Source organism: Phyllobates terribilis, unplaced genomic scaffold (genome assembly GCF_046119375.1).
Source record: "Phyllobates terribilis strain yellow unplaced genomic scaffold, ASM4611937v1 Scaffold_49__1_contigs__length_9717188, whole genome shotgun sequence".
NCBI classification, from domain to species: domain Eukaryota; kingdom Metazoa; phylum Chordata; class Amphibia; order Anura; family Dendrobatidae; genus Phyllobates; species Phyllobates terribilis.
Genome location: NW_027362809.1, coordinates 6127557 through 6141217, shown reverse-complemented (window position 1 = coordinate 6141217; position 13661 = coordinate 6127557). Strand labels below are relative to the sequence as shown.

Genomic DNA, 13661 nt, shown 5'->3' with positions numbered 1-13661 from the left:
AGACGGCTGTGAAGGTCTTGTGCTCAGTCTTGTTTTATCCACCAGTATTATACGTTTTATACTTGTGTAATGAGATTGGTGGAGATGGCAGGATTAGAGCTGATCATAGATGTGACTTCTCCATCTGTCTGTGACTTTTACAATATTTGTTTTAGGGTGAAGATCTGACCCACATTAATACTACAGAGACATATGTGAGGGGGGATGAGCAGTGTAAAGAGGAGATTCCTACATATGACTACCCAGGTGAGTAGTAACCACTAAATGCAGAGAAGTCACAGATTCTTCTCAGTCACCGGCTGTGGCTACTTTATCGGTCGTGTATTCCCGGCCGTATCACAATCATGTGATCACCATTTTGCCTCTAGACCACAACATTCTCCTCCACCCAAAACTGTTAAAACGACTTTAGGTATTGAAGCCCTTCTCTAGAACTTACAACCTAGAGGATCCATCTACCAACTGAAATTAGAAGATTACTGTGATCTGTCATTGCCTTGGTGAATAATTTAATATTTTTGCCATTTTTATGGACAGCTTGGATATAATGTTCAAAAATATAAAATTCAAGGATATTTTATTAAAAAATAATAATTTGTTTTATTCTTGGCAGATAATTTTACCAGGAGATCAGAGGGAACGCTGACATCTTCAATTTTTAAAACAGATGATCTAGAGATCCCACAGGATACAATTGAAGTGAATGCCATTGTAGCACCCTGAGGATTCGGCTGCTACAGGGGTATTGCACCTCAACCCAGAGGTGTGATATTCCACTTCCGAGTAAGGATGGAGTGTGGACCTGAGCTCGGTAGGCTGCATGCACTACACACATCCCATTTCCGAGGAGCAGACCGACGGTACTCCCACTTAGAAATGTGCAGGTACGACCGAGTCTGTTCCTGGCTGGAGTGGGAGGGGGGTGGAACATCCCAAGTAGTGTAGGGGCAGATAGGGGGAGCAGCCTGGGTAAAGATAGGAGCTCATTGGGTGCTGGTCGCCTGAGCTCACACATAGAGGGTGTATATAAGGTGGGCACCATCAGAGAACAGGGTCAGTCAGTCTGCCAGCCTTTTGCAGAGAGAAGTCAGAGGAGGAAGAGGAGCAGAGAAGCCCCAGAGAGAGAGAGAGAGTGGAGCAGAGAAGGAAAGACCCAGAGGAGACAAAGAGAGGACTCTGAGAACCCAAATTCAATCCCCGGGTGAAGAGTCGGCAATAGGGTACCGGATCCCAAACTGGTGGGGGCAAAAGCACACCCTAGCCAGAGACCGGAGGCCGTGGGCAGCGTCTGCCACGGCCACCCACCACATCCACCCCGAAGGCAAACCACGTGGAGGGTCAGGGAACCCAAGGCCAAGGGTCTCCCAACAGAAGGTCCGAGGGAGCTGGACCTAGGTGGATCACTAGTGGGGACGGCCAGAGGAAAGGACAGAAGGAGAGCTCAGGGTCACGCTCCGGACTTGCTTGGGGGTTGGCTGAATCCAGGACCTGGTGGACGCAGCACGGCTCGGGTGGTCACTTGAAGCTGGAGTGACCGGAACATCAGCAGTGAGTAAATACCCTAAACTGCACAACCCGACTCTGTCTTCATTTAACATCTATGCTGCACCACCACAACCCCCATTCTCTGCACCTGACCCCCTGAGGCTATACCCCACCCATTGGGGGTTATACTACCAAAAGCTGCACCAACACCATCAGCCTCAGCGGACCCTGCTGCAGCGGCGGCCATAGTGACCGCAATACAACGGGTGGCGTAGTCGACATTAAGAACTTAATAACATCTGTAGGACTGCCACATACAACTGAGTTTGACACCCTGGGCACGGACCGGGTCACAGCCACTCGGAAGACTACAACTCCCATCTGATCCGGCTCCGGGTATTCCCCTAAAGAATATGGCCCAGGGGGCGCGTCAACTTTGGCGTAGTCGGCAGGATTACGTGCCCGCAACACCCGGGTACTGCGTGCCTGAAGAAAAGAACGAGTTTACCTCAAAAAGAAGTCTCCTGCCGGTTCCGGAGGGTCCCCGCCATCGGACTCCATCACAGGTCGATTCCAGCTGGTTGTCCGCCATTAACAGCGTTTTCCCGCCATCTGCAGAGTTTCCCGCCACTGGGAGACGATTCCCGCCATTTCCAAAGGTTTCCCGCCTTGGAAGAGCGGACGCCATTATGGGCGTGCCAGAGGGTGGCAAGAGGCCACCTCCCATCGTGGGCCAGGACCGAAAATGGCGCCAAAAGTGGAAACCGCCCCCACCAACAGAGACTGTGATGCTAGAGGTGTCTGTCAGCGTGAAAGAACTGCCCCTGGAGCTGACAATCACCAAGTGGCCTCGGGACCGCCCTCGAAGTGGGAGGACTGAGAACAAGAGAGCAAAGATGGGTGTCGCTTGGAGCAGTCTGGAGCGAGCGCACCCGGAGGCAAGAAGCCTGGAGAAGAGTATCGGAGGAGCTTACCCGGAGATGGCGAGAAAGCAGAGCAGCACCGGCCCGTTGGCCAGGAGCCTGCTAGAAACAGAGGAGGGAGAGCAGAGCAGCACCGGCCCGCTGGCCAGGAGCCTGCTGGAGACAACTGTAGGAGAGCAGAGCAGCACCGACCCGTTGGTCAGGAGCCTGCTGGAAACAACGACCCCACTAGGCCTAGTGGAGGTCCTAGCACAGCTTCCCCGAGACCGGGAGTGTGCACGGACCGCTCTGGAGGGCCTCGCAAGGAGGATGGCCCGGGTGCAGCGAGAGACGTTGGCGGAGTGGAGCCGTGAGATGGCCCAGCAGACCGAGACCTGTCAGCGGAGCACGCCACCCAAGACGAGGAGACGGACCGCCTCTGAGGATGGCGCGGGAGGACTGAAGGCCGGAGACGGCGCCGAGAAGGGAGCCGAACGAGTGGAGGCAGGTAAAGGGGACGTCTATACCCCAAACCGGGAAACCGCGTACCTGCCCCAGCTCCCCGTCGCAGAGCCCGAAGTCTATCCTGCCGTGCCCGTCGCTGCAACGTCACCGCCACAGACTAGGCCTCAACCGGAAGCCGCAGCCGCGACCCCTGTGACGTCACACGCCTCGACCCCGAGCGTGACCAAGCAGGAAGTACCACCAGCCTGGTCGCAAGGCCTAGTACCCCCGGGCGCCGCAATACCAACAGCGCCCCCTACCTCCGCGGAGCCCCCGGCCTGGTCGCAGGGCCAAGTAGCCCAGGGCGCCGCCGTCCTTACGGTGCCCTTCACCTTCCAGATACCCCAGGCCTGGCCGCAAGGCCCGGGCAACCCGGGCGCTAACACCACCGCGCCCATAAGACCAAAAGTGCCGCATCTGGGAGAGGACCTGTTTACCCAACACACGTGCCCGGATGGGCAGCCTTTCATCTGGCCCCAGGAATATCATGAACTGGAACGGCAGAGGAAGGCTGGGGCCATGTGTGCACCCCTGATCCCGGCTCCAAAGCCCGTAAAGAGGATCTCGCCCCCGCTAGAAGAGACCCAGTTTGAGTGGGACCCCACCGGAGAAGATCTTATGGGGTTCACTCAGGAGACTCGGGCAGCTGCAGCGGAGCGTGCTGAGTGCTGCCGCCAACAACTCGAGGTCTTCGAGAAGGAGCGGAGAGAGAGGCGGGTCCGGGAACAGCAAGCTCAAATAAGGAGCGCGGAGCAGAAGAGCCGGGCCAGGAGAGACCCCCGTGCAGCGCATAGTCCCCGCACCACCGGGACTGTGATAAAGTTTAACATGCAGCATGGGTGGGGCTTCATCCGAGACCACCGCACCCTAGGCGACGTCTTCGTGACCAGGAGAGACGTTGAGTCCCACCTACCGGAGGGACACAGAGGTCGTGACCTTTACATCGGGGACGAGGTCACCTTCACCCGGCACAAGTGTGCCAAAGGACCCTACGCCCTCCATGTGCATCGTCTGACGGAGGAAGAGCTGCGGTGTGAGGAGGAAGAGCAAGAGGACCCGGACGGGTCTGAAGCTAAAGGTAACCACAAAGAAAGAGCAGGAGGACGCCGTCGTTAAGTACAGCAGAGTACAAGCTGTATATAGTTGCCCGTCGGGGCACAGTGAACTGTAACTGTTGCTAATATAGTCCCCGTTGGGACCAGCAAGTGTGAACTGTTTACCCGTTTAACCCTTAAATCCCACTGACCGAGGACTGAGAGCGGTCATTCCTCCCTAATACCTGGCCGAGGACTGAGAGCGGCCACTACCCCTTTTGTATATAGTTGCGCTTCCTAAAGCGCCCCCTACCGGTTTTATAGGAAAACCATTTTTCAAGAAAAGACTGTCGCACTGTACCCGGTCACACGTTGCACAGTGACCGGAGGAGGAGCCAGAGGCGACGAGAATGTTTTATATGAAAAGTTTTATGATGCTGCTAATGTATGTTATTTTATATGTTTTTACTATGTTGTTGATATGAAAAAAAAAAAAAAAAATTTGTATGTTTTGGTGTTGTTTATGTCTTACAGCCCGAGGACGTGCTGTGATTTACCAGGGGGGAATGTAGCACCCTGAGGATTCGGCTGCTACAGGGGTATTGCACCTCAACCCAGAGGTGTGATATTCCACTCCCGGGTAAGGATGGAGTGTGGACCTGAGCTCGGTAGGCTGCATGCACTACACACATCCCATTTCCGAGGAGCAGACCGACGGTACTCCCACTTAGAAATGTGCAGGTACGACCGAGTCTGTTCCTGGCTGGAGTGGGAGGGGGGTGGAACATCCCAAGTAGTGTAGGGGCAGATAGGGGGAGCAGCCTGGGTAAAGATAGGAGCTCATTGGGTGCTGGTCGCCTGAGCTCACACATAGAGGGTGTATATAAGGTGGGCACCATCAGAGAACAGGGTCAGTCAGTCTGCCAGCCTTTTGCAGAGAGAAGTCAGAGGAGGAAGAGGAGCAGAGAAGCCCCAGAGAGAGAGAGAGAGTGGAGCAGAGAAGGAAAGACCCAGAGGAGACAAAGAGAGGACTCTGAGAACCCAAATTCAATCCCCGGGTGAAGAGTCGGCAATAGGGTACCGGATCCCAAACTGGTGGGGGCAAAAGCACACCCTAGCCAGAGACCGGAGGCCGTGGGCAGCGTCTGCCACGGCCACCCACCACATCCACCCCGAAGGCAAACCACGTGGAGGGTCAGGGAACCCAAGGCCAAGGGTCTCCCAACAGAAGGCCCGAGGGAGCTGGACCTAGGTGGATCACTAGTGGGGACGGCCAGAGGAAAGGACAGAAGGAGAGCTCAGGGTCACGCTCCGGACTTGCTTGGGGGTTGGCTGAATCCAGGACCTGGTGGACGCAGCACGGCTCGGGTGGTCACTTGAAGCTGGAGTGACCGGAACATCAGCAGTGAGTAAATACCCTAAACTGCACAACCCGACTCTGTCTTCATTTAACATCTATGCTGCACCACCACAACCCCCATTCTCTGCACCTGACCCCCTGAGGCTATACCCCACCCGTTGGGGGTTATACTACCAAAAGCTGCACCAACACCATCAGCCTCAGCGGACCCTGCTGCAGCAGCGGCCATAGTGACCGCAATACAACGGGTGGCGTAGTCGACATTAAGAACTTAATAACATCTGTAGGACTGCCACATACAACTGAGTTTGACACCCTGGGCACGGACCGGGTCACAGCCACTCGGAAGACTACAACTCCCATCTGATCCGGCTCCGGGTATTCCCCTAAAGAATATGGCCCAGGGGGCGCGTCACCATTACTCCAGATTTACCATCATCCCATCACAACAAAGATTTGTCAATTGATTCTTTAAAACAGCTCCTGTCTTCTGATTTTTTATTGACTACCACGGAAAATTTGAGTCACAAAAGAGGCATTAAAAAACGAACTGCTCCTAACGCAAAGAAGCCATTTTCACTTTCAGAATATGGAAAAAGTTTTCCTCTCGAAAAGTCTTTTCTTCAAAAAATGTACACAGCAGAGAATAGAATTTCCTGCTTCAAGTGTGGGAAATGTTTTAACCAGAAATCAGATCTTGTTAGTCACCAGAGAAGTCACACAGGGGAAAAGCCATTTTCATGTTCAGAATGTGGGAAATGTTTTACATGGAAATCACTTCTTGTTAGGCACCAGAGAAGTCACACAGGGGAAAAGCCATTTTCATGTTCAGAATGTGGGAAATGTTTTACATGGAAATCACTTCTTGTTAGACACCAGAGAAGACACACAGAGGAGAAGCCATTTTCATGCTCAGAATGTGGGAAATGTTTTACAAGGAAATCACTTCTTGTTAGACACCAGAGACGTCACACAGGGGAAAAGCCATTTTCATGTTCAGAATGTGGGAAATGTTTTACATGGAAATCACTTCTTGTTAGACACCAGAGAAGTCACACAGGGGAGAAGCCATTTTCATGTTCAGAATGTGGGAAATGTTTTACATGGAAATCAATTCTTGTTAGACACCAGAGAAGTCACACAGGGGAGAAGCCATTTTCATGTTCAGAATGTGGGAAATGTTTTTTATGGAAATCACTTCTTGTTAGACACCAGAGAAGTCACACAGGGGAAAAGCCTTTTTCATGTTCAGAATGTGGGAAATGTTTTACAAGGAAATCGCTTCTTGTTACACACCAGAGAAGTCACACAGGGGAGAAGCCTTTTTCATGTTCAGAATGTGGGAAATGTTTTAACCGCAAAGCGCATCTTCATAGCCACCAAAAAATACACACAGGGGAGAAGCCTTTTTCATGTTCAGAATGTGGGAAATGTTTTAACCAGAAAACGCATCTTGATAGCCACCAAAGGTTACACACAGGGGAGAAGCCTTTTTCATGTTCAGAATGTGGAAAATGTTTTAGCCATAAATCAGATTTTGTTAGTCACCAGAGAAATCACACAGGGAAGAAGCCTTTTTCTTGTTCAGAATGTGAAAAATATTTTAGCCGTAAATCTGAATTTGTTAGTCACCAGAGAACTCACATAGGGGAGAAGCCATTTTCCTGTTCAGAATGTGGTAAATGTTTTGGCTCGAAAGCAAGTCTTGATAGCCACCAGAGAATCCATACTGGGGAGAAGCCTTTTTCATGTTCAGAATGTGGGAAATGTTTTTTACGAAAATCACTTCTTGTTAGACACCAGAGAAGTCACACAGGGGAGAAGCCATTTTCATATTCAGAATGTGGGAACTGTTTTCTAGATAAATCAACTCTTGTTAATCATCAGAGAATTCACACAGGGGAGAAGCTTTTTTCATGTTCAGAATGTGGGAAATGTTTTAACCGGAAAGCCCATCTTGATAGCCACCAGAGAACCCACACAGGGGAGAAGCTTTTTTCCTGTTCAGAATGTGGAAAATATTTTATGACGAAATCATCTCTTCTTAGACACCAAAGAATTCACATAGGGGAGAAGCCTTTTTCATGTTCTTAATTGTGGAAAATGTTTTACTTGGAAATGAACTCTTGCTAAACATCAGAGAAGTCACACATTGTAAAAACCTTTCATGTTCAGAATGTTGGAAATTTTCTAACCGAAGATTATATCTTCTTAAAGGAGTTGACTACTACTAGGACCTCCCCTTGTCATTCCTCATGTTTGGACTCATTAAAATAAAAACACTCATACTCTCCTCCCGTTCCAGCGCCTTTCCAGCGGTGTCGCGACTCACGTTCCTGGGGCTCACATAAGGTTGTTACATCACACTAGCCATGCTCATAATCAGTTTAATTTACTGTCATTATATCTGGGCTGTGGTTACGTCATACTGTATAGGGAGCTGTGAGGGACATTATACTGGTAGTTGTAGGGTACATCATACTGTATAAGGGTCTGTGGGTGACATTATACTGGAGGCTGTGGGGACTTCACACTTGTTTTGGGGCTAAAGGGGACACTATACTGGCGACTGTGGTGAAATCATAGTGTATAGTGGGCTATGGGGGAAATTATACTGGGTACTGTGGGGACATCATACTGTATGGGGGGCTGTGGGTACATCATACTGTATAGGAGTCTGAGGTGACCAAACTGCATAGAGGGCTGTGAGGGACATTATATTGGGGTTTGTGGTGACCATACTGTTGGGCACCTTAGATTGACAGTCGATCTGTAACTGAAAAGTCATCATGACGTTTGAACAAGGTTGAGATGAAGAGAAAGTGAACGACTCAAACAAAGAAAATGTCCCTTTATACGGTACTTGGATGTAATTTTTTATTTGTGATACTGCCTGCATCTCATCCGTACTGTGATTTCGTAAGGGCCGCAATCTGATAATGGCTGGAAACATCAACTCCCAGTATCTTTTTACCATTGATAATGACATACTGGGAGTTGTTGGTTCATGTGCTACAAATGCATATGGCTCTGACCTGACATTAGAAATAATTGCTATACTAAGCTTGGTTCATTTATTCAAGTACTTTTGGTGGTTTTGATGCTGTATTCATGTTCTGGTGATTTATTCATGTACTGATGATGGTACTGGTTTTGTATTTATTTACTGTTGACTGTATTGGTGCTGAATAGTGTTGAGCCACCCCCGTAGTGTTCGAGTTCGGTTCGTCGAACACCCGTGTGTTCGCCGAACTGTTCGTCGAACTGTTCGTCGAACACCTTCGAACACCGTTAAAACCAATGGCAGGCAAAAAAAAACACATAGAAACACATAGAAAACACCTTCAAAGGTGTCCAAAAGCTGACAAACTGCTCAGAAGACATAACTAACACATGGAAAAGTGACAAGTACATATAGTCATGCGAAAATAAAAGAGGTGGAGGAGTAAAAGGAGGGGGAGACACAGATATAGGCATGTCATGCCCTTCTAAAATCCAAAAAGTGAGAAGCCGACACGGCCAGTCCGCTCCTGCCCGTGCCACCTCCGTGTCGCCGGGTTTGTGCCAGAGCCGCGGTGAACCCTGACGGCCAGCCCCCCTCTCCCAATACTGGTGCCTGTCCGCTGGTGGGTCGAGCGAGCCCCCCTGTGGTGGAGGCAGCTCTAAGCTTTTTAATTTAAATTGTCTCTCTAATTTGAATGAATACACTTTAAATCCATTTACAAGGATCTATTGGAGGGCAAGTCTCATGCCAGCAGCCGCGGTAATTCCAGCTCCAGTAGCGTCCACTAAAGCTGCTGCAGTTAAAAAGCTTTTATAAGGATCGAGCTCGGCTGTCCACCGCAAGGCATCCTACTGCCAGTCCCAGCCCCTATGCCTTGGGGTGCCTCCTGATGCTCTTCACTAAGTATCCCATGGTCCCGAAGCATTTCCTTTGAAAAAATTAAGTGTCTAAACTACAGGTGGTGTAGCTTGCTTAACAGCCGGGATAATCCGCTGACTAGCAGACACTGCTACTAGGCACAAAGTATTTCCTGGGCTAGATGCAGTTAAAAATTTGTAATTAGATACTCTCGTTGGATGCTGAGAAAGCATTCCATAGAGTCTCCTGGCACGCCATATATGATTCTCTTAAAAAGCTTGGGGTAGGGGTCTAGGGGACCCTTTTATAGCCAAAATCACGGCCCTGTATCGCAATACGTCACCTAGGCTGAAGATAAATGGAACTGTAGCACCCTGAGGGCTCGGTTGCTACAGACGTATTGCACCTCACCCAGAGGTGTGATATCTCACTCTCAGGTAAGGATGGAGTGTGGATCAGGACCCGACACCTGCATGCATTACACCACATTGCCGTGGGGCAGGGCGACCAATATGCCCCTGAGATGGGCACGACAATCCCTGTCCCTGGCTGGAGTGGGGGGAGGGAACACTGAGGAAGGGGAACCCTGTAGTGCAGGAGCAGGGAGGAAGCAGTTCCTGGGTGCATTGAGAAGGGAGTATAAAAGGTGGGCACCATCTTAGTTCAGTGCAGAGAAGTCTGAGCAGAAGTGGCAGGGAGCAGGGGCTCTGCATGAGCTCTGCTCCGGAGGCGGGCCTAGTAACAGAGGCCCAGGCCTGGAAGAGGGAGAAGGAAGGAAGAGGAGCGGAGAAGGCTCCAGGAACGAGGAATGAAGGGATCCCAGGGGTGCGGACGGGCGAGTCGCCACCGCACGCCCGAATCCACCTGCGTGGAGGGGTCAGGCCAAAGGGGGAGACCGGTCCCCGAACTAGTGGAGGCAGGAAACGACCCTCAGCTAGAAACCGGAGGCTCTGACATTTTATGTGGCGCAGCCCCTCGCTACACCCGCTAGGAAGGCACCACATAGGGTCAGGGAAACTGGCGCCAAGTTTACCAAGAGGAGGCCCGAGGCAGCCGGACAGAAGTGTTGGTAAGAAAGGCCAGACAAAGGACACACAAAGGGGGTCCTGTGAAGTGCTCCAAAGTTATCTGGGAGTTGTCTGAGCCCCTCAACGGTGAGCACAGTACGACGTGGGCAGCCGTTACCTGCAGACGTGGTCTGGATAATAAGAACTGTGAGTAAAGGCCCTGGACTGCATCACTGACTCTGTGTCGTTACTGCTGCTGCCCTGCACCATCACCCCCATCCTCCGCATACACTGCCCTGAGGCTATACTCCTCCCGTGGGGAGTTATGCTACGCTCTGCTGCACCCACAACACCAGCCTCAGCGGTCTGCCCTGGAGCGGCGGTTCACTCTGACCACAATCCACGGGTGGCGTAGTCGGACATTTAAACATCAAAACCACATAAATAGTTCCGCCACTGGTTTGACCGCCCTGAGCCACGGAACCGGGTCGCCGCCACGAAGACTACAACCACCAGCATCCACCAAAAAGGGTCCGGCTCCGGGTGTCCCAAGGCCCAGGGGGTGCGTCAGAACATTTTCATCATCTTTCACAATCACCAATGGGACAAGGCAGGGATGTCCTCTGTCCCCTCTCTTATACATCCTAGTGACGGAGCACCTGCTCTCATCAATTCGCCATAACCCCAATATTAGGTGGATTGAGGTGGGAGGCACCAAGTACAAGTGCTCTCTATTTGCTGATGATGTCCTAGTATATATCACTCAATCACATATATCCATCCATGCTGTTATGGCTGAAATAGATCACTTTGTTACATGGTAAAATTTTAAAATCAATGCAGCGAAGTCTGAGGCCCTCGATGTCTCCCTCCCCAAATCCATATAGGATTCCATCCAGTCCAACTTTCCCTTTGCCTGGCCCTCACAGGGTATCAAATACTTAGGAATTCCTATTCATAGAGACCTCTCCCATCTATGTTATCTTAATTTTGGGCCCTTTATTGAACAATTCCATACAGACCACGGTTGGCAAGTTAGAACTGTAAGATTCACTACGTGAACCACTGGTGTTTTGTGGAAAAGCACATGTACACTGCGTTCCAAATTATTATGCAAAAAGTGTTTAGGAGTGATAAGGGAAGAATTTGTTTGTTTGTCAGTTAAACTCATTGATGGTGATGTGTGTCAGGGCTCTTTATATCACTGTAAGCAATTGCAGACACCTGTGCTAATTAGTTTGGCAGGTGTGTCCAATGAAAGGCAAGAATACTTAAGAAGGCTCTCTCACATTATTAAGCAGCCTACATTTTCTGCCAAAATGGGAAAGAAAAAGGATGTGTCGGCTGCTGAGAAGCAACAAATTGTGGAGTGTTTAGGTCAAGGCATGACTACAATCAACATTGTGCGATGATCAGGATGAAGTGTCTTGGCAATCAAGAAGTATGTAGCTGATTCACAGTACACACGTGTGCGTGCTGATAAGGGCAAATTGAGGACTCTTTCCTACAGGCAATTACGTCAGGTTAAAAGAGCAGCGGCAAGAAAGCCTTGTCATAGCAGCAGACAAGTTTTTGAAGCTGCTGGTGCCTCCAACGTCCCCCGAACAACAAGATGCAGGGTCCTTCAGAGGTTTGCAGCTGTGCATACGCCATCCTGTCGACCTCCTCTATCCACTTCACACAAGCAGAAACGGCTCCAGTGGGCCAAACATTACATGAAGACTGATTTCAAAACTGTTTTGTTCACGGATGAGTGCCGTGCAGCGCTCGATGGTCCAGATGGATGGAGTGGAGGATGGCTGGTTGATGGACACCCCACGCAAACACGGCTACAGCGCCAACAAGGAGGAGGTGGAGTAATGTTTTGGGCTGGAATCATGGGGAGAGAGATTGTCGGCCCCTTTAGGATCCCTGAAGGCGCTAAAGATGAACTCCATAATGTATGTGGATTTTCTCAAACAGCACTTCCTGCCATGGTTCAAGAAGAAGAACCGTGTATTTCACAGCAAGATCATTTTTCTGCATGATAATGCACCATCTCATGCTGCACATAAAACATCTGCATCTCTGGCTGATATGGGCATAAAAGGGGACAAACTTATGGTGTGACCCCCATGCTCCCCTGACCTCTACCCCATTCAGAACCTTTGGAGCATCATTAAAAGGAGTGTCTATGATGGCGGGAGGCAGTTCACATCTAAGCAACAGCTCTGGGAGGGTATTCTGTCCTCATGCAAAACAATTGAAGCAGAAACCATCCAAAACCTGACAAATTCAATGGACGAGAGAGTTCAGAAGCTCCTTTCGAACAAGGGGTCCTATGTGAAAATGTAACATCACCTAGAATAAAGTTTTGAGTTGAAAACTGTTTGATTTCAGTTTCTAACAACCTGCTAATGCTTATAATTTCAAAAATGACCATTTTTTTGTTTTTTATTAAAATGAAAAGGTTGATCGAAAAGTTTGGGGGATCTAAGAGTGTGGCAACCCAGTAGTCATGATTACTTCGAATTCTGACAATATGAGGGTCATGCTGCAGGTAGTGCAGCAAGAAGGCACTTATGTGTCTTGCGCATCTCGGAGCCCCAAAATTATTTTCCGGGCTAGATGCAGCTAAAAATTATTTTTAATTTTAAATCTGGTGGAGCTTATTATAGATGGCCTAATAGAATCAGTGCTGCACACTGCTACAAAGCCCAAATTATTTTCCAGTCAAGATACAGATAAACATGATTAGTAATTTGAAAGCTTAAAACGGTTGGTAGGGTGATTTTAACCAATCATCAAGCTTTTACTCTCCCCAGGATGACACAGGGGTATAAAAGTCGTTTCGGATCCATGATTTGTTCATCTTTATGAACGTGAGTCTGTCTACATTATCAGTGGAGAGCCGCGTGCGCTTATCTGTCAGCACACCACCAGCAGCGCTGAACACACGTTCAGACAGAACGCTGGCTGCGGGGCATGACAAGATCTCCAAGGCGTAAGTGGCTAGCTCCGGCCATTTATCCAGATTGGAAGCCCAAAAAGAGCAAGGGTCCAGTGACACAGTCGTGGCTTCAATGTTTACTTGGAGATACTCCTGTACCATCGTCTCTAGGCGTTGACTATGTGTCAGACTTCTTGTCTCCTGTGGCCTTGCAAAGGATGGGCTAAAAAAGTGGTGAAATGATTCCGCAAAATTGATGTTACCAGCAGATACTGTGGTTCTGTTACGGTTTGAGTGCTGAACACTTGACGGTCCCACGGTTGGCAAGTTGGAACTGTGAGATTCACTACGTGCACCACTGGTATTTTGTGGAAAAGCACATGTAAGATTCTGCAACAGTCTCTGCTGATACTCCTGCATGCGTGCATCCCTTTCTATGGCAGGAATAATTTCTGCAAATTTACTTTTGTACCGGGGATCTAACAGTGTGGCAACCCAGTAGTCAGGATTATTTCTAATTCTCACAATTCGAGGGTCATGTTGCAGGTAGTGCAGCAAGAAGGCACTCATGTGTGTTG

The 13661-nt window shown here is 49.6% G+C and overlaps 1 protein-coding gene across 1 annotated transcript; it reads left to right on the top strand.

The window, feature by feature from the left end:
• The first annotated feature begins 5790 nt into the window (after nucleotides 1–5790).
• LOC141191664 (uncharacterized) lies at nucleotides 5791–7549 on the top strand. The gene has a single exon (XM_073661610.1). It carries the CDS (start codon nucleotides 5916–5918, stop codon nucleotides 7377–7379), a length of 1464 nt encoding a protein of 487 aa, XP_073517711.1. The 5' UTR covers nucleotides 5791–5915; the 3' UTR covers nucleotides 7380–7549.
• Nucleotides 7550–13661: the final 6112 nt, after the last annotated feature.

What these genes read in the sequence shown, in the direction of transcription:
- LOC141191664 (XM_073661610.1), top strand. Translation starts at nt 5,916, where the DNA reads ATGTACACAGCAGAGAATAGAATTTCCTGCTTCAAGTGTGGGAAATGT.